At 39.9% G+C, this 21,655-nt stretch overlaps 1 protein-coding gene across 1 annotated transcript in view; it reads right to left on the bottom strand.

Annotated features, from left to right (window-relative positions):
* Positions 1 to 21,655, bottom strand: part of LOC139976998 (uncharacterized) — a 144,698-nt gene that overhangs the window by 62,095 nt on the left and 60,948 nt on the right. The window contains exons 50-77 of the mRNA XM_071985939.1: positions 21,109 to 21,255; positions 20,332 to 20,424; positions 19,568 to 19,744; positions 18,916 to 19,167; positions 18,017 to 18,319; positions 17,476 to 17,659; positions 16,802 to 16,959; positions 16,227 to 16,355; positions 15,561 to 15,707; positions 14,873 to 15,070; positions 13,267 to 13,462; positions 12,143 to 12,348; positions 11,280 to 11,504; positions 10,675 to 10,878; positions 10,098 to 10,265; positions 9,191 to 9,470; positions 8,233 to 8,483; positions 7,518 to 7,655; positions 7,155 to 7,344; positions 6,179 to 6,360; positions 5,235 to 5,459; positions 4,639 to 4,782; positions 3,705 to 3,833; positions 3,115 to 3,283; positions 2,773 to 2,867; positions 1,713 to 1,877; positions 1,087 to 1,239; positions 161 to 340 (exon numbers count right to left, since the gene is read on the bottom strand). Coding sequence (XP_071842040.1) covers positions 161 to 340; positions 1,087 to 1,239; positions 1,713 to 1,877; positions 2,773 to 2,867; positions 3,115 to 3,283; positions 3,705 to 3,833; positions 4,639 to 4,782; positions 5,235 to 5,459; positions 6,179 to 6,360; positions 7,155 to 7,344; positions 7,518 to 7,655; positions 8,233 to 8,483; positions 9,191 to 9,470; positions 10,098 to 10,265; positions 10,675 to 10,878; positions 11,280 to 11,504; positions 12,143 to 12,348; positions 13,267 to 13,462; positions 14,873 to 15,070; positions 15,561 to 15,707; positions 16,227 to 16,355; positions 16,802 to 16,959; positions 17,476 to 17,659; positions 18,017 to 18,319; positions 18,916 to 19,167; positions 19,568 to 19,744; positions 20,332 to 20,424; positions 21,109 to 21,255 — 5,088 coding nt within the window. The remainder of the gene's footprint in view (positions 1 to 160; positions 341 to 1,086; positions 1,240 to 1,712; positions 1,878 to 2,772; positions 2,868 to 3,114; positions 3,284 to 3,704; positions 3,834 to 4,638; positions 4,783 to 5,234; positions 5,460 to 6,178; positions 6,361 to 7,154; positions 7,345 to 7,517; positions 7,656 to 8,232; positions 8,484 to 9,190; positions 9,471 to 10,097; positions 10,266 to 10,674; positions 10,879 to 11,279; positions 11,505 to 12,142; positions 12,349 to 13,266; positions 13,463 to 14,872; positions 15,071 to 15,560; positions 15,708 to 16,226; positions 16,356 to 16,801; positions 16,960 to 17,475; positions 17,660 to 18,016; positions 18,320 to 18,915; positions 19,168 to 19,567; positions 19,745 to 20,331; positions 20,425 to 21,108; positions 21,256 to 21,655) is intronic.

The raw sequence follows: 21,655 nt of genomic DNA on the forward strand, positions 1-21,655 counted from the left end.
TATGTCTAAGTGTGATGTAATCACTGCTGTATAAATCCCTTAACAGTGTTCTTGAAGCTAAATGAAAACCTCACTTTTGATTTACATATTTAAGTCAGACTCCCTTATATATACATCATGCTTATAAAGTAACACCATTCCATAAATTTCTTTAACCTACCAGGATCACATTTCCCTTCCGGTTGGCTAAGACCGCTATCGTTACAATACTTCCCAGCCAGGCAGTCCAGACAGTAGGTGACGTTCTTCGCCCAGTAAGATGGTTGGTAAGTTCCTGGGGGACACATGGTCTCGTACCCACTGCCCTCAATACAGTAATGACCAGGACTACATCGATCACCTGTGGAATAATATCAGGAAAAACACCATGAAGACCTCACTGGGAAATTAGACACTTATCCTTGACATTCACCTTTCTCAAGCCACCCATCCTTCATCCTCTACCATATTCACTTACTCCCCAAACACATTTCACCTTTGCAACATTGACTCAACCTGGCCACTCAAGCCCTCATCCCTATCATCATCAGACGTTCACAATACGTACCCTCAGTCAATACTCATATCCATTGACTCTCCCTAGCCTCCCACATCGATCACACCCTACCATATTAACATCTACACCACACCCTCAGCCAATGCACCTATGCCCATTGACTATCCCTAGCCCCACATCCATCACACCCTACCATATTAACATCTACACCACACCCTCAGCCAATGTACCTCTACCCATTGACTCCCCCTAGCCTCCCACATCCATCACACCCTACCATATTCACATCTTCACCACACCCTACCCCCATGACTCTCCCAGCCCCTCACATCCACCATATGCCATACTATATTCACACCTTCTCCATACCCCTCAGCCAACACACCTATCCCCCATAAGCTATCCGTAACAACCTATCCTTCATCCCTTCCCATACCATAGTCACAATATTCCTGGACCCCTAAGGCAACCAATCTATCCCTCACTGACCTGCCCCTGGCACCCATCCCTCTCCCCATTTATTCATCTACCCACCGAGTTGCCACCATAACTAAAACAGGCAAACCACTGGGTATTCCCATACAACTTACCAGCCACACCAGATGGAGTACCAGTGGTAGACCCTCGTCCGCAGTAGTAGCCAGGTTTACAGAGATCAAATGGTTGATCCAACCCAGCGACATCACAGTATGAACCAGAGTCGCATTCCACTGGCTGGCTTGCACCCTGAGGACAGTAGTAACCTGAAAAGGACAAAAACAGAAAAAAACTGATGGTGGGTCATAGAGATTTACATCTTAAAATTATACATATTGACCCAGTCGATCCATAATCTTATTTTTGGGTTAAAAATACATTTCACAATTTCCAGATGTTTTCTTTCCAAATCAAAAGCTAATTAATATGTAAGTATTTAATTCTGGGACTTTCCCAAAGTGTGTACCTTCATGTGTGAAGCATATGTGTGATGCATACAGGCAAACTGCACTAATCTTGTGGAGCCACAATGATTTAAGAGAGTCTACATAAGGCTTTCCTAACATTTGCAGAACTAACAAGGAAATAGAACTGTTTGAACATGATTTTATGGCATATTTCAAAGAAATGGAAGGCAACCTAACTAGATTATTTTATCTTAAGGTTTTATGTAAATTCTGCAACAGAGAGCTATAATTCTTTTGTTAAAACAGACATTTATGGAATAAAATAAAAATACCGGCTTGACATTCGCCACCCTGGTACGGATCGGACGGTTGAGGTGTAATGGAACTGTTGGTGCAGTACCATCCTGGATCGCAGAGATCTGTAGGGTAGCCGTTACCCTGGCCCTGACAGTACCAGCCGGGTAGACAGGGGGTGCACCAGGAGATGTTGTGAGCTCCTGTAATTTAACAATCAAAAGAGGATTGGGATTATGACAGTTGATAAATTGGACGCATAATGTGATTCATGAAAAAGTTAAAAGTTAAAAACACAGGATGGAAAGAATGAACCAGAGTAATCTCTGGTAAATTGTAAATACTAAGAAAGGGAGGACAACAGCATTCAGGAAAGAGATATATTACAGGTTGTTTTCTTTTTCCAAATTAACTTTATAATTTGAATTAATAGATGAATATCTCATTTGACCTTTCATCATATATCTCTTGGGTCATTCAACAAGCATCTTGACACCTTGTTTGAGTGAATAATTTCAAGAAGCTATTAAAGCTCTTGTGATAAAATGTATGGGGTACCTTGTGGAACGTTGACCCACCAGCCATATGTAGCTTTCTCGGGCATTGCCACAACCCCACCCCATCCCATCCCACCCCACCCCGGCTTTCACAAACAACTCTGTATGATCCCATTACAGACCTTTCTGGACTACCCCATCAGCAGTTCCTTTTATAAGCAGAAACCATAAGCAGAAACCATGGTTCCTGACAGTTCAACCTGACCCAGTCTTGGTTGCAACTGATATTATCTATTGTGTTCCCGATGTCAGTATACTCTACAAGAAATGTCAACACTAAAGTCAGTCATTGCTATCATTCAGCTGATGAGGTATCTTACCTTTCACACTAACATGCTACTGAAATGCCCTTGTGGGCAATCCATGAATCCATAAATAATCCATCTCAAATTTAAATGGTTGAGAATTTTGATCAGTTTGTTCAGAGGAGAGATTGCATGCACTATAAAATCTACACACCTAAGCTCTAAGGCTTAAGCGATTAAAAGAGAGTATTAACCTGTAGAGTTCTCATTAGTGATTAAGATAGTAATGAACTTACCTGTAAGGTTATTGAAGGTACCCTCAGGACAGGGTTCTTGGAGGTCATATTCTGTACCTGAGGGACAGTAGTAACCCTCAGGACAAATGGTGTCTCTGCAATTGAGAGGCAATGTGTAAGACGCTGATGTAAAATACTATATATATATATATATAAATATATACATAATGTACTATTTACTATATACTATAATACTTTATTATACTAGACTGCACTATATATTGCTATACAACATATAATATATTCTACTACACTATACACTTTATACTATAGTATTAACTATACTCTATACTACTGTATACTGTATATTATACTATACACTATATTATATAATATACTCACAGGTAAGTTGTTGCATTTGACAAACAATAGTATCCAGCTGGACAGGTCTTACAATATGACCATCCTTCTTCATCTTGGTACGTCCCAGCATCACAGCCGAGAGGCAACTCTGACCCTTGAGGGCAGTAGTGGCCGATGGGACAGACTCCTCCATAGCCAGTGTGGGCCCCTAATAGACATGAAATAAGTACAGGGATGAATAGTAGGTAAATGAAAGAGACACACAGATAAATCTCCCCTCTCCCTTTAAACTTAAACCATCATGTCACACAAGCCTGTACTGGCGGCTACAAGCTCTCATCTTTCATTATATTTACGAAATTTGATTTCCTCCCTCTTCTCCCCCTCCCCTTCTCCAACTTCTGTCTCCCTCTCCTCTCCCTTATACCTCCCAATGCCTACCCTCTCTTTCCCTCTGTCCTACCCTCATCCATCTCTCCATCCCTCCCAGCCCTCCACTCCCATCCTTTCATGTCTCCCCCACCCTTCATACCTCCATATTCCCTTCCCCATCACCTTCCCCTTCCATTTTAACAGCTTACTTTAATTCCATGACAATGTTTTGATTTACTGATATTACTGATAGTTACCGTCATATGTGCAAGTATCATTTTCAAAGGGTGTCGGGTTTGATCTATCGACACGAGACGTGCAGAAGTATCCTGGGTCGCATTCATCGCTCGGTGCCACTAAGTAGATCCCGTCACAATACCAGCCACCTGATGACAGAACGAAACATATTCTTAGATTTCCGGCAGGCCTCGAAAAGGGGAAACATGGACAAAACGCTGGTTCACAAGTAATATATATAGCTATAAGAACCATTGGCATTAATTGCCAACACTAAATCGCTGGTTCATGAGTTATTTCAACGCTATAGCTACAAGAGCCATTGGTATTAATTGCCAACTATAAATAAAAAGGCTTTGTGATGTTGGTATCAAATGAATCAGGCAAATGTAATGTCTGTGTACCATCAGTATACCATCATGCTAGACTTTCTAAGCGTTTTCAAAAGAGACTTCTCCTACCTGCGGGTTGTAAACGTTTCCAAATTTAACCCACTTTGAATATTCTCATGGTGAAACTAAAACGAAGGACAAAAGCTTCATGGTAGGTTATCATCAGGTAGTTGGGGCCATTCGTGAATGCTAGTACCACTCATACTGTTCTCCATATCATGCTTCAAAGCACTCATTCTAGCAGTATGAACAGTTCCTTTAACAATTATGACTGTAATGCTAATACCACTCATACTGTTCTCTCGTATCATGCTTTAAAGCACTCATACTGGCAGTAGGAACAGTTCCGATAACAATTATCTGACTATAATGCTAATACCACTCATACTGTTCTCTAATATCATGCTTTAAAGCACTCATACTGGCAGCATGAACAGTTCCTATAACAATTATGACTATGCTAATACCACCAATACTGTACTCTCAAATCATGCTTCAAAGCACTCACACTGGCAGTATATACAGTTCTGTTATGACAATGGACATTGTTAAGACCACAAACCTGGACAGTCAGTGCAGTCAGTGTCTGTTTCCAAGCCTAACCGTCCACCATAAGTGCCAGGAGGACACGCTGTCCAATTCCGACCTGTTCCTGCTGGACAGTAGTATCCCTGAGGGCAGAGTCTGAAGCCTGAAGTTGAGTTTCCTGATAAAAAGGATGAAAAACAAAAAATAAAACATTGTTATTATGAAATTGAATGACACCGTTTTCAAACACCTGCTTAAGTTTCACTGTTTAAATTCTGCATTCAAAATTGTGCAACAGTTGACCGATAGGAATCATTTGGTTAGTAACATCACCATGTTGACGCAAAGATGACTTCAACAAATTTTCAAAACAGTCACAGGAAAGCTTTGATATGTGTTGACTGATTTCAAACAGTATGGGCCATTTCAGCTTATCTAGCAATTGTGGTGTCACTTAACAATCCCTATCACCCATTAAAACATGAATATACAAAAGCAAACCCTCCCTTTCCCTCCCCCCCCACCCCTTTGCAACAGAAATACAACTTGTTCTGGGCTTGCTTCAAATACTGCTTGTATCCAAAATAACAAAGAAAGAGGGCAGACCATTAAATTCATAAATCTTCTTACCTTCTTCTACATGTTCAGGAACACAGTAGAATCCTGCTGGACATTCCAAGCATTCTGCAGCATGGGTCAAGTTGGTAAAGCTACCTGGGTCACATGGGACCGGTAGGGGGCTACCGATTGGACAATGAAGACCAATCGGGCAAGGGTACTCTACTGGATTTGGGACGCTTTGACCAGGTGGACAGTAGAATCCACCACCACACTCATCTATTGGAGAGGATAACCCTGTGAGAAAAATATGAAAAATGAGATCAAAATCAATTATTGTTAAGTACTATATAGTGGATCCAGTGAAAGGGGGGTCACCGAACAAAAATGTCTTCCATTAACACAGTTGTCACAAAACCTGTCAAAATTGACCAATGAGTGTCATAAGATTAGCTTACTATTCTGATATTAAATACAATAAGCTATGTAAACAGGCAACCAATGAGAAGACTTGAAAGGATCTTATGTCACTTTTTAATGATTAAATCTCAACTCTGGAAGTAAAATGATAGACAGAGTATCATGAAACACTTGATAAATGAAAAATTGTATCATTTTTTTCTTATTTATCTCACTGTCTGTCTCATGTTTCTCCATATTTTACCCAAAGGCATTGAAGGTTTTCTGCTGATAAACCTGACAAAAATTTTCACATATATTTGAGAAAATATTTTTGTATTCCTTGTTATAACACCCTAACCCAAAGGGAAATTTATGTGTAGAAATTATATCAGACAAAAAAAATGACATTTTGACACATTCACACAAATGGGAAGGACAATGGCTTTAACCTTTAAGAGACACTGTTTATTATTTTTTGCTGTTTGACCAACTTGTCAGAGAAACAGAAGCAGTTCAATTTTGTCTTTAGTGCTGTCAAATTCTTATGTGAGTAAACAAAACAAAATGTTGAAAAGAAATGAAACATGTAAAAATATTCTCCTCAATAAACTCACCAGTTTCATTACAGAACCATCCCTCATCACAATCTACACACTGTGTAACATTCCACCTCTGAGTGGTGCCACTATAGGTACCCTGGGGGCATGGTTCAGGTGAACCTGACCCCTCCTCGCAGTAATGTCCGGTGGGACAGGTGCTGTTACGAGGATCCCAGGAACCAAGTTCACAGTAGTACCTTCAAGACAAAAATTGAAAATGATATTTAAATTTTTTGAATAATTTCAAAAAGGAATTATTTGGATTTATCGGACAGCTAGGCTGGATTCGTCATATTTCATCTTATCATTCTGGATAGCCAGAGTGAACAACTTTCTGACAAGAGAATCTAGTTTTGCACCAAAACGTTTATTAAATGTTTGGAATGCCATATTAATTAAGGTCCTTACAGTGTAAGGCAATGATCTTAGGCAATAATTATGATGTGGTGTGTTGTGTTGTGCTATGGTATGGTATGGTGTTGGACAGTATGGTCTTGTATGCTACAGTATGGTGTAGTATGCTACGGTACTGTGTGGTGTGGTACGGTATGGTGTAGTGTGGTACGGTATGGTGTAGTGTGGTATTGTATGGTGTAGGGTGGTACAGTGTGGTAATTATGGTATGGTGTAGTGTGTTATGGTTCTGTATGGTGTAGTGTGGTATCGAATGGTAAGGTGTGATATGGTGTGGTTAGGGACGGTATGGTGTAGTGTGGTATGGTATGGTGTGGTAAGTTACGGTGTGGTATGGTACGGTGTGGCATGGTACAGTGTGGTTTGGTACGGTATGGTGTGGTGCGGTACAGTGTGGTGTGGTATGATATGATATGACATGATGTGCTATGGCACAGTAAGGTACAGCACCACACCACACCACACCGTTGGTGTGGCACGATATATTATCAAATATGCTATGATATACTACAGCATGACACAGCACATTATTAGATCAAAGTGAACAGAATTAATTTTAGAATGTTGAGTGACTAACCCTTGATCACATGGTCCACTTGTGTTGGTCATTCCGACCTCCCCGCAGTAGTCACCAGGGGTACATAACTGACAATCACTCTCTTTCTCCAGGCCAAGACCATCGCTGAATGTTCCCTTGGGACAGGGACGAGAATTGTCTGTACCCTCAGGACAGAAATATCCAGGAGGACAAATATTGGCATCATCACCTGTAAATCCAAATCATCCATAATAAATATAATAGGAATTCAATAATCTTTGTATTTATAACGTCACATGTACATATAAGAAATGTATGCATAACACATTAATAATGATTTCATCTAAAAATTTAAAGAACTTTGAACAGAATGTCTGATACCGATAGTTGTCAACAGCTTACCTTGATCGGGAGTTGAGATATTTGCAAACTGTTTGCAGTAAAATCCCTCTGCGCAAAGATCCTCGGGATAAACCATCCCTGGGGTGGGGCAGTAGTAACCCCCTAGACAAGGTGAACACTGAGATACGTAACCCAGTCCTGTTCAAAGGATAAAAACAAAACATGTATTTAGTAACTTCTATAACTGTTATTCATCTCTCATAGTGAGACACAGCTTTAAAGAAATAACTCAAACAAATTGCTAGGGGAAGTGGAAAAACTCATTCCTGTATCACACACCCCATTCTCTCCCACCCCGCCCCCACACAATATCGAGTCAACTTAAAATGCCATTTCATTAGTTACAATGTCATTTTTAACAACAATCTCTAGATGAAGATATTCTGTTCTTTGAAACTTCCACTTTTTATTGTTTTTCCCCACCATGTTCTTTCCCACCCCCACACTTCCCCACCCTGCTTCTCTCCACCCCACTTTTTCCCCACCCCACTCCTACTTCACTTCCTACACTTAGCCTACTGTTTACCATCATAATAAAATGTTATTACTATCTGCAGTTATAGACAGAATTTAATATCTGAAATTTCCACTTTTTTCTCTTTCTTCTTAATTTATTACAATATTGTTTCTATTGTTATTACTATTGTTATATAGACAGTAAGTATATTATACTCCAATCATTCCTCACAGACACCCTACAGCACTCCATTCCTACCTGTGAGGTTGTTAAACGTTCCAATCGGGCATGGATACTCCGTATCGTATCTGGTGCCTGTAGGGCAGTAGTGCCCCGAGGGGCATCTCGTTGTGTCGTTATTCAATACCACTGGCTCCACAGTGTTGTCACAGAAGTAACCCTGAGGACACTCCTTGCATGAACTTCGACCTTCTGCATCTTGGTAAGTACCATTTTCACAGCGGGTTGGAGCAAAAGAACCCTCCTCACAAAAGTGGCCGACAGGACACCTGTATAATAAAGTGAGATCAAGCAGAAAGAACATTAAATAGAAATGAGATTGAGGTCTGTTATGCAATGATGATAAACAGTATGAGGCGGGTGGTGAAGAGCAAGGTGGGGAAGCATGGACTGGGGAAGTGTGGGATGGGCAGGTATGGGGTAGGGAGAGTTGGGTGACAGGTGGGGTCAGGAAATCCCCAATAGATGTGAGTGAACTTTTAAGTGACAACAAGACTTGACAAATACTTTGCTGCCTACCACGGAAGCTAACAAAGACGATTTGCTATAAAGTTCCGTCTTTGTTGAAATTAATCTCTTCATTTCTTATCCAGCTTTACATCATCAAAGATAAAAACAACAGTCATATTATTTACTCACAAAGCAGCATGAATCTTGAGAAATAAAGGTCAACCTTAATAGCAGTGGATGAATAGACCAGTCTCTTACTAGACTTGAGTCAATGGACATGTGAAGTTGATATTACAAAATGGCTTTAATATAACCTGTGATCTAACTTCCACAACGAAGGTAAACCATTACAAACGAATTTATCCAAAAATAACCAATGTAAACTCATCTTTGGACATGTGAAGTTGATATCACAAGATGGTTGATAATCTGTTATCCAATTGGTAATTTGGGGGTCTTTTCACAATCTATAAGCTGCTTTAACAGAACCTCAATTGAAGATATAAGGACACTGCAATTGTCTTACCTATAGGATGGAGGACTGGAGACATTTTGTCCAAGAGGACAGTAGTAACCAGCATCACAGAGTGCCAAGGGTAGTTCTCTGCCGTCCCCTGGACAGTACCATCCTGGGGTACAGTCCAGGCAGTCTTCAAGGGCATCGTTACCCACGCTGTTGAGGAAGTAACCGGTTGGACAGGGCATCTGGGCTTCAGAGCCTTCAGGACAGTAATGACCTACAGGGCATACAGCTCCAGTTGTATCGTTAGGGGCGGGGGAACTGGCTCCCAGAACACAGTAATAACCTAACAGGAGTAAATGAAAGGTGTGTGAATGCAAGTTTAGATGAGCTACAGCTGTATCATTAGGGGTGGGGGAACTGGATCCAAAAATAACAGTCATAACTTTACAGCAATAAATGTGTGAATTCAACATTATATTGGTTCCAGTTATTAATCAGTATTGTGTGCAGAGGAACAAGCTCCAAGAACATTGTCACAGGAATATATAACTAGATACAATTACATATGAGCATCATCATTATAAATTTCATAATTATCTCACCTCCTGTCGGAAGAGTGCATATACTTAAAGATGTTTGAATTTTGAGTTTGCCTTAAACAGCTACAGCAGTTATTTTTACGACGCTTAACCCACCATAAATGTGGGAGAAACAAGGGCTTATAACTTACACGTTGGGTGCCTTCCAATTCAACATTTTTAACTCAAATTTGGAATCTTTTCAGTTTAGAAAGGCATTTCAGATGGGAAAACCATAGATTGCTCTTGGATGAAAAACCGTCCTTACTACGACCCGGCCGGGTATTGAACCCGAAACTTCCCAATTGCTACTCGGCCACAGCACCATTGTGAGATGCATAATTATATTTATTTTCCCGGCTCACAAATATCCGAAATACCCAATAGCTCACCTGCTGAACAATTTCCGGTGGGAGAGTCCAAACCGTCTGTTTGACAATACGTCCCGGGGTCACAGAGTGTTGGTAAGCAGGACCCCTCTGGACAATAGGTACCCTCTTGACAGATACCACCTTCAGTGGTCGTGGTGTTTGAGGTCGAACTACCATTGCAGTACCATCCTTTGATAGAAAAGAATTTATCAAATTACAATATATCAATATTGCATTATTAATGATTTTCTGTAATTGAATTTATAAAATAGAAGACAAAGACTAGACATAAATTTTCATTTTATTAATTACTTTCTGTATCAAGTTTTTGAAATAGGAAGAGACCAAACAATAAAGGAGAAATGAGAATACCATGAATGGTTAGCTAAGGTGCATCTAAGAAATAGGGAAAGATCATGTTTACTACTTAATAAAGATAATGTCCTTTAGAAAAGCGTCCTTTCTTATTTCAGACGCAATGGTCGTTTGTCAGAAAGAAGAGGAGGCTTGAGGGGAGAGGGTGTAAAAACTTGTACCTAATGCAGACCATGATAAATTCAAGAATGGGGAAGGGAGTAGCTGTTATGGGTCCACTTACCTGGGGCACAGTAACCAGTAGGTTCTGGCAGGCCATCCAGTTCACAATAAAACCCACAGGTACAGGGCAGGCAGTCATTGACATCTGATGCCATGGTAGTGTTATAAAAGGTACCAGCTGGACAAGGATTCTCAAACTCGGATTCAGTCCCAGATGGACAAAAGTGTCCCTCTGGACACGGTTTGTCATGATAAATCACGGACCCTGTGAGAGATGTGAGAGAAAAGGAAAGTTGACATTGTCCTTTGGGAATGACTTCATCTGTGTGTGATGTGAATAGACTGCTGGAGGGGTAATATCAGGAACTGACTGAGGGAGAGGGGATATTCTCCCCATTCTGTTTGGCACGAACAAACATTAGTTACTAGCATATATTTGTTATCAAAACTTTTACAGATGTTTTCTTAATTAACTGCTATTTCGGTGGTCATTCTGAAATCTACTTATACTTGCCTCCTGCCTCCCCCCATGCCCGCACCCCATCCCATGTCCCATCCATGTGCCCACCCAATTCCCCCACCCATTCCCCCACCCCATGGCCCCAAACCCCTGGCCCCCACCCATCCCATACCTCCTTCAAGCTGGTCTACCTGAATATTACTTACCCTCTGTGCAGTAATATCCTTCAGGACACTGTAGGCAAGTCTCCAGTCCAGTCTGGTTGGCATAGGAACCAGCCGGACATAGGATGGGTTGGTCGCTACCGGTGGGACAGTAGTGGCCCTCTGGACATATGTCCCCTGGTCCAGTTTGATCACCGGGAAGTTGACAGGTAGCATTGAAATCTCCACTGGGTTTGGCCCTGTCCACCCTGTACTCGCAGTAATAGCCTACAAAGAGAACAAAATGGCTTTGTTAGTACAAGGACTGAGACACGATCAGTGCATTGGGAAATAGCTGAAACCAAGCTCCCCATCTTTATCATAGTTACTATCTTGGCAAGTTGGAAGACAGAATTTTATTTTGCATTTTGGAAATCTATCATTTCTGTGAAAGAAAGTGGAAACGTGTTAGCATGGTGCAGGGTGTGTCCACTCCAAATTAATTAAGCACTTGGTTAAATATTTAACTAGACACTTTTTCAATTTTGTGGATTAGGTAATGGAACTAGTTTCTGTTCTCTATATGGTTTGAAAGACCAAGATAGTACAGGCCAGGATAGGACAGGCCAGGATAGGACAGGCCAGGATAGTAAAGGCCAGGATGGTAAAGGCCAGGATGGTAAAGGATAGGATAGCAAAGGATAGGATAGCAAAGGATAGGATAGCAAAGGATAGGATAGCAAAGGATAGGATAGCAAAGGATAGGATAGCAAAGGATAGGATAGCAAAGGATAAGATAGCAAAGGAGAAGATAGCAAAGGAAAGGATAGTAAAGGCCAGGATAGGATAGGATAGGCTAGGTCATGATGGCTAGGGCAGGATAGGACAGGCCAAGGCAGGATAGGCTAGATAAGAATAAAGCATACCTGGATCACATGGTCCATTAACATCAGTCATATGCAGCTGATCGCAGTAGTAACCGCCCAAACAGTCCTTGCACTGAGTCTCCTCTTGTAGACCAGTCTCATTGTTGAAGGTCCCCCTCGGGCAGGACTGCCAGTCAATCCCAGTCCCATCAGGACAGTAGTAACCCTCGGGACAACTGTCTGTTATTAATCCCTCCAAACAATACCTTGATATCAAGATAAGAGAAGCAAAGGGTAAGATGAAGACAGGACACTTAGAATTTGATATTTCCTACCAAATTAAACAATAAAATCCTTCTATTCGAATCCGTTCCATTCTAGATTTGATTTTGATTTTATTACAATTCCAGATTCAATTGCCCATTAGATCCTACTCCATCTAATCCTACATTCTATGTTTGATTTGTTTTGATTTCTTTGCAATTTTGGACTTGTTTCTTGATTTTTCAATTCCATATTAATTTCTAGATTCAATTCCTTATTTTATTCTAAATAATATTTGATGTTATATGGTTCTAGATTTGATGCCAGATTTGATTATACTCCATGAAATTATACATTATATTCCTGATTTTATTATTCTTTGCAACTTTAAACTTCTAGATTCTAGATTCAATTCCATTCTAGTTTCAAGACTCAATTGTTCTATTCCAGATTCTATTCTAGGGATCATTCCTGACGACACAAAATATATACATGGGAGAAACAATTGCCTACTTTACTATGCACACAATGTGACCTTAAAACCAACCACTAACATACACTGCCTCTAACAGTAACACAGTCAGGGGGGTCACAAGGAGAGTGGGGTTCTTACCTTAATTTCAGAAAACCAATGTTTTCATTGAAAGCCAATTTGTTTTACTTGTCAAATTTTGTAAGATAAACATTGGTTTTCACTATTCATAAGTATAACTTCAGTCTCATGGCATTTTTGGGGTCACCTTAACCCTCACACACATTTTAATGAATTTACATCCACCCCCCTCCCACCCCTCCCAACCCCTGAAATAAGCACACCATATATATTTGCTTTTCTTGAGCTACATGGAGACCTAAATTACTTTTCAATAGCCATGATTATGAAAGAATCTGTTTGTATTACATCTTCTCCAGGTTCTTACCATCCAGCTGGGCAGATATCACAGACTGCAGCATGGGTATGATTCATGTAGGTTCCATTCTGACAGGGGAGGGGTTCCGATGAATTAAGAGGGCAATAATGGGCCACAGGGCAGGGATAATCCTCCGGTCTGGAACTATTCTGGCCTTCTGGACAATAGTAACCCTCATCACAAATATCCGTTGGTGCGGAAAGTCCTGTGAATAATTAACAAACAGCGAAAAATGAAATGAACCAAGGATTCTCAAAGTCAAACGATTGTGTGATAGTTAGAGAAGCTGAAAATATTGAGAAATTAAGAAACAGCACAAAATAAAACTAAACAAATTAAAAAAGAATTACAAAATTAAATTAATCAAGTGTGCAAGATTGCTTTGGGTCACTACAGTGGGCCATATCTACGTGTCCCCTAGGGACTTTCCATAGGGTGCAGCCACAAACCGATGCACACAACTATATTTACAAGTTACCTCGCAGGTCTCAATTTACACACCTGGGTAAATGTGAGGCAATGGATATAAAGTGCCTTGCCCATGGACACAAGGATATGATCTGAAACTGCAATACTTTAGATTCCAACTCCATTACCTTACCAGCTGACTGCAACCCTCTTACAGTATATACATATGTTTAAGCTGGAATGCCTATACCTGTGCATACTACTAGACCATTTCCAAGCATCTCAGCAGGTACACACACACATCCACTTTACCTTCAAGATTCCTGCAATTGCCCTCTACTAGTCATAGTAGGTACACAATACACATCCACTATACCTACATGTTTCCTACACTTAGCCTTTACCGGTCACATTAGGTACACACGCACATCCACTATACCTACAAGTTTCCTACACTTGGCCTCTACCAGTCACATTATGTACACATCCACTCTAACTACATGTTTCCTACACTGGGCCTCTACCAGTCACATTATGTACACATACACATCCACTCTAACTACATGTTTCCTACACTTAGCCTTTACCGGTCACATTAGGTACACACGCACATCCACTATACCTACAAGTTTCCTACACTTGGCCTCTACCAGTCACATTATGTACACATCCACTCTAGCTACATGTTTCCTACACTGGGCCTCTACCAGTCACATTATGTACACATACACATCCACTCTAACTACATGTTTCCTACACTTGGCCTTTACCAGTCACATTATGTACACATACACATCCACTCTAACTACATGTTTCCTACACTTGGCCTCTACCAGTCACATTATGTACACATACACATCCACTCTAACTACATGTTTCCTACACTTGGCCTCTACCAGTCACATTATGTACACATACACATCCACTCTAACTACATGTTTCCTACACTTGGCCTCTACCAGTCACATTATGTACACATACACATCCACTACACCTACAAGTTTCCTACAATTGCCCTATATTATACCTATAAGATTCCTACAGTTGCCCTTTACCAGTCACATTATACTGTTTTATAAAATTTACCACAATTTATAAGAACTAACTTTTTGTCAAGAGTAACCCTCCCCCCCCCCCCCAAATAAAAAGAGACTTAAGGAATCAAACAGCAGTATGAGTGAGAGGTCATGACAATTTATCGTTGTACCTTGAGTTTCGCAGTAACTGCCAGGGGTACATGGGGTGCACTGACTGGTATCGTTGAGCCCTAGGTAGGGATTAAAGGTACCCTCTGGGCATGCAGTGGGTACATCTGATCCTTGAGGGCAGTAATTGCCTGTGGTACATATTACTTCTGTTCGTGAGCTAGAACCCTCTGGACAGTAGTATCTGTCACTGCACTCGCCTGTAGGATTGAAAGATAGATGGAAATAATAGTGGATATTATATTAAGAGAAAAAAAACTAACATTAGTGAAAAATCGATGGAAATAATAATGGATATTACATTAAGAGAAAAAATACTTAAATTAGTAAAAATGCAGTAAAAATGCCAAAAAAAAATTAAAATAAAAAGTTAGTAGGTTGTAGGAACAGATATGTTTCTACCTTTTCATGGAAGAAAAATCTCTTATAAGATCTCTTAATCTCTTCATAGAGTAGTTATCTAGAAAATCTAGAGAATCTAGAAATTTTCAACAAAGCATTCATATGATACGGTCATGTCCTCAATGAACTTTATTCTGATTTTCAAATTATCATGAAAAAAATATAAAGACCAAAAGCTCTTTTTTCTGATTTTCTTTAACATTTAGTTTCTACATTCCCGCATATAACTCCACACATTGACAATTGTTGCTAAGGCAACGATGAATATACAGATACTATTATACAGACCTTGCACACTATCCATGCCATAATCCTCACAGTAGTATCCTGCTAGGCATGGGGTACAACTGCTGGTGTTATGAAGGCCTTCTGTGCCACCAAAGGTGCCAGGTGGGCACCCAAAGGGCTCAGCTGTACCCTCCAGGCAATAATACCCTGGGAAGATGAAATAGGAAGCAATACTCTTTATAGATAGATGATGTCACACAATGGATTTTAAAATATTCATTTGGATTCAAGAAATGTCGGAATTAGTATGTAAACTCAATAATGCAAAACATATTCTGAATCGCTGGAATTTTAATATTTTTCCAATACCTTTCTTTCATTCCAATCAAATGAATTAGCAATAAATGTAACAGTCTTGAACATTAATATTAAACTTTCCAAATAAAACATAAAGACCATTTTATAAACTGAAGGAGTCGTTTTGTTCAGCAAGTAAGGAGTGGCAGTGAAGTATCCAAATTAATTTTGTTAGTTTTCATATTGAATAGTGTCAGGTTAAGAAGTATTACTATGTAGTCATTTTGCAAAATTACATAACATGAACAATGATGACTGCAGTTACTTTGCAAACGCAACAATATGCATTACACAAACACAAGGGTATCCACTATGATAAACAGAGGTACAAAGTAGTACAAAATAATAAAGAGATGAGAAGGCACATACCTTGAGGGCAGATGTCTGCATCATAACCCAGTCTTGGAGTAGAGATGTTAGCATACTGCCTGCAGTAAAATCCAGCATCACAGAGGTCAGTGGGTTCAGTCTGGCCGACAGCTTCGCAGTAGTAACCTCCTATATAGCGGAAGGAATTGTCGTGATACGATAAAAGCAGCTGTTTGCAACTGTAACCAATTTCTAGAATATTAACCTTGGTTACTTGTATGCAAGGTACCGTTCCTCCACCCCACTTCACCATCCTGCCCCCCCCCCCCCCCCATTACATCCTCAAACCAATACTCCAGCAAATAAAAGGCTAGTTATAAAAGATTACCACAAGCTTAGCATCATTTATGTTGGTATAGGACTGGACAGGTATGTATTTAAGTAATTGGATCCACTCTATATCTTTAAACTTTGTTTATCACTCTGATTTCCATTTCCTGTTTATCATTTGCTTACATCATCTTCGAAACCCCTTCTCTCTTTTTTTCTTTCCAACTTTATGCAAGCCAAAATTTGAAAATAAGAAAATTTTTCCATGTTAATGCATGAATTTAATTTATATCTCTTTTCCTGACCTGCACAGGGCGTACAATCGCCCTCTTGTTCCAAGCCGCTGCTGTTGCCAAAGGTACCCCTCGGACAGGGGAATTCGTCGGCCCTCTTGGTACCCATTGGACAGAAGTAGCCTTGAGGGCATATGACGTCCTCTGTAACATTCACTACACCACCGGTGCTGTAATTAGAACATAAGAAGGAAGAAATAGTAAATATTACAGGGTTGTTAACCTATCAATCTAACTATAAGGGAGGGGGTGTGGGGAGGGGAAGTTTTCATCTTTTTAATGGTTCATGGGCTATGTTTAACTTGTGTAGCACATCAAGCATGCATAGCCCTAACATTGTGTCTTACAAAGAACACATTGGCACCAATAGTCAGGTCAGGTCCCAGGGATGATTATGTCAATGTACCCTCCCTCAATCCCCCCCCCCCCGCCCCTTTTTCTGAAGTGTGAATTTTCCTTACATTTATCATGAAAATAAAGAACACATTTTCTTTGCCCCAAAATTTCATTATTCCCCAGAACCATAGTGCCCTGACCCCTCCTTCCCTTCCCCCCCAAAAAAACTCTTGTTAGGTCTGCTAATTTCCTCAAATATACTAGATATACCAGCCACAATGCCAACATGTATTTAACTTGATATCTTTATGAATTAACTTTTATAATCAATTTTTTCCCCCAAAGTTTACCTGTCACAGTAGTACCCAGCAGGGCAGGTATCACACGTCCACTCTCCAGGATTCAGTTGGTAGGTTCCAGAGGGACAAATGAATGGTTCAAATGTCCCCTCTGGACAATAATACCCGACTGGACAGACGATTGCATCGAGACGGAGCTGACCGAGGGGACAGTAGTATCCTTGAGAACAGTTACCTGAGGAAGAAATTTAACTTTATTTATGAAGACAGAATTAAGCTCTGTAAAGTAGAATCAAGTCGTTTTTGTTTTCTCGTCATCCGAATACTTTGATGTATACTTGACCAAAGACAGTAATAACACAAAATATAAAGAAAGTAACTAACACACTAAATAAATAAATTGTTTCTTGCATTGTACAATCTTTTATCCTCTCCTTTTCTCTTTTTTTCTTTTTCTGTTTTGCCTCTTGTTTTTCTTCTGTTCCCCTTTATTCTTGGTATTTCAAGTTTCAAGTTTATTAAAATCCAGTATAAATACAGTAGCTCCCAGTAGCTACCTATGACACTCCCTGGGAATGTTTTATTTTCTCACCTGAGGGTTCAGTAAGATTGTATGCCCCGCAGTACTGTCCAAGGTCACAAGCTAAGCAATCAGACACGTTTACATTCATTGTGGTGAAGCTGTAGGTACCAGGCGGACATGGTGAGGGCACCTGGGTACCCTCCTCGCAATAAAATCCTGCAGGACATATGTCACCCTCTACACCGTCGGTAGGAGTGGGTGTTGTCGAGGCGAGGGAGCAGTAGTACCCTGAGGAACAGAGACCAGTCGGGAGAGGCAGGCCAGATGTCTGGCAGAATTCACCTCCAGGACAAGCCAATGGTTCACCAGATCCTGTGGGTTTAATATTATTACACAGTTAATATGAAAACAACCAGCATACCAAGATCAAATCAAGTTGGACTTAATTAGTCTTCTTTCAGCCGTTTTATCTAGAGGATACATTTTGCAGTTATTGAAAGGCTAAGGCTCTGTTGCAGAGACATACGTGTCTTCAAGGGTGTGCTTTAGTATCACTGTTTCTTTTTAACTTATCAGATTAAATCAGGGCTAATGGTTGAATTGGCAGACTACAACAACTGTCTTTTCTACATTATTGACAAGTTTTAATGTAACCAGCAACAGAGGAATATCTCCCATTTAATCTAAAAGGTTTCAAATCAAATTTGAAATGACCCACTTCCTGTCAGGTTTGACATAACGATACTGATATGTATTGCAATATCCTCACGTAATATCCCAACTGAACTGACATCTTTCAATTTCTCACTTATTTCAAATATATTCTGTTAGTAAGACATAGAACATGCGTCTGTTTGATACAGCCACTCTCATGTTGGCTCTTCAGGACGATTCTCAAATTTCTGGTGCATGCTATACAAATTTAAAATTCTGTGAAACTTGTAGAGTCCTGGGTAATACCCTCTCACCTCTGGGGCAATAGAAGCCAGACTGGCATTGTCCACCATGTGATGTGGTGTTGGAGCTAGACGCACCCCCCGTACAGTACCATCCAGCATCGCATAGGTCTGTGTAGTTACTGTTACCATACCCAGCGCAGTAAGTACCCTTTGGGCACGATAAACAGGCCTCCATGGCATCGGATCTCGGATGGCCGTTGTAAGTACCCGGCGGACAAGGGAACTCATAGGCATCCGTAGTTCCATTCGGACAATAGTGGCCTGTGGTAAACAGGAAAATTAATCACTTGGTTAAAACAATAGATACATTGTCTGAGAAATTTCTTCTTTGAATAAAATCTGAATTATTGAAGAAAAAACACTTATTCAGTCACAGTGCATAATTATGCAAATTTTATTAAGGACTAAGAACATTAAAATTTGAATATGTTCGTCTTAGCCAATCGTAGAGTAGCTGTCATCCAACAAAAGCTCATTCATGAAAAACTATATATTTTTCTTCGTTTGATTAACTGCACCTTTGTAAAAAAAATTATCAAATATCAAGCACTCCGGAATCAAAATCGAAAAGCCAATTTTGGTTGAATTCCTTACGCTAAATCTCCACTTGAACACAAATTGTTCACAAATTTTTAACAAATTGAAATGAAAACTGTCTCACCTGATGGACATTCAAAGCTACTGTACTCTGAAGAATTCATCATGCAGTAAAAACCGGCTGGGCAGACCTTACAGGTCTCTTGAGCGATCTCATCATTGTAGGTTCCAGCATCACACGGTAACGGGAGGGAGCTCCCCTCTGGACAGTAATGAGCAACGGGACAAATTCCTCCTTCACCTGAGAGAGAAGTGTGAAAAATCTCCAGTTATTAAGTTGCTTATCAACAAAAGCTTTGAAAGAAAATTGTCAATTACTGAATACTATTAATTACGCTTCATTCATCAATTTTGACTTAAGTCGTCATAAGATCAAACAAACTTCAAATTCTAACATTTGATGGAAATCTTTAGTGAAAAGCATACTCCTTCTACTTCTCCCTATCTCTACACTACCCTTCCACCTCTTCCAGCTCCTCTCTCCCTTTCCCTGTCCCCCTCTTTTTCCGTTCTTCTACCCCATCTAATCCCCCTCACCCCCCCTCTCCCAAACTTTCTCCTCTTCATCACAGTCCCCTCTCTCATCTCATTCTATCTCTCCTCTCCCTCCCTCTATAAACAACCACCAATTCAATTTTATTTCCATGTTAATCATCATTACTGCTTCATACCACATCCCCCCCCTCCCCTCCCCCTTACCTTTATTCTTCTTAGGTTCTCGTACACCCGAGCAAAAACTCCACAAAATTTATAAGAGTGATATCACATGCCACTCAAATGCTCTTCTAACATAAAACATGAAACATAAAAAGATGAACAGTTTGTTACCTGTAAATACAGTTTGTTCTGGGCATGTGCAGTTAATAGTAGTATTATCCGCTCCTGGTTGGGCTTGATCTACGCCCAAAGTACAGTAGTATCCTGCAAACAGCAAGAAAATAAAAGTAACTAAACATGCGGAAGAGACTAAATTAACAGGGTACCCAAGCCTGAGATGAACTATGACATGAAATCCTTTTCACTATGTGTATCGTCCAGACACTTCAGACCAGCGGTTGAATAAAAGTAACAAAATCCAGCTAAACCAGTTTCTTACACAATAGCGTACTTAACTATGTAATGGACTGTATATGCTCTAACACTGTCTGTCATATTGTGAGATACAATACTGTAAACAATTACAGCAGTCATTCTTTTGAGAGTTTTTTGCCTCTTTTGTTGCAATGTTATTCAACTTAAAAAAGGTAACATTTGATTTAATACACAGTATAGTATAATAATGAATGGTTGCATATGAACTTCATGTAATAGAGAAATCAGATTATGAAATTTATGTAACAGAGAATTCATATTATGAAATTCATGTAACGGTAAATCCATTTATGTGGAATGGAGATAACCGAGGCAATGCCATATCCAGGATCCTAGATAATCTGGCAAATTTAGGATCAAAATGATCCAAAATCTGATCAAGATCATCCAAAGATTCAAATAATCTGGGAGACAAATGAAAACATTAATCCACATTTGACATTATAATCAACTACTTCAAGTTGCTGGTTTCTAAAAGAGACAAAATTTAAAAGAACTTATGCAGAAGCTCACCAGCTGAGCAATTTCCTGTTGGAGCTGTTAGGTGAGTACCCTGACAGTAAAGCCCTGGGTCACATGAGAGGCACTCCAGACTCTTCCTGAGTCCTTCAGAGGGGCTGTATGTACCTGCTGGGCAGGGCTGCCAGTCCAATCCAGTACCTGCATGGGCAAAGAGGACACAATTAATGCAAAAGGTGAATATCTGGTGAATATTTGGTGAATTTCTGTTCTGTTACCCTATAGAATGTTCCTCTCACTAAGTATATGAAAATAGTGTTTACTTAATATCTTACAATCAGCGTTCAAATTCACACTGTTCCATGGCAGAAAGCTGCAGTATTAGTTGTTAATGAACACTATGAAATCATGTTTTCTGCTTCAAAAATGTTGAAATTGACTTGATAATAGATCCAAGATCCATATTGAATAAACATCTTCAGCCCAGAATGTTATATGCAAATTAGGTCAGGGGTTTATCCATTTTGAATTGAAAGCATTGTATGCCTAGGTCAAATGTTCATGTTTGAATTTGAAAAGTAATTTAATTCTAAACTCTTGA

Source organism: Apostichopus japonicus, chromosome 12 (genome assembly GCF_037975245.1).
Source record: "Apostichopus japonicus isolate 1M-3 chromosome 12, ASM3797524v1, whole genome shotgun sequence".
Classification (NCBI taxonomy): domain Eukaryota; kingdom Metazoa; phylum Echinodermata; class Holothuroidea; order Aspidochirotida; family Stichopodidae; genus Apostichopus; species Apostichopus japonicus.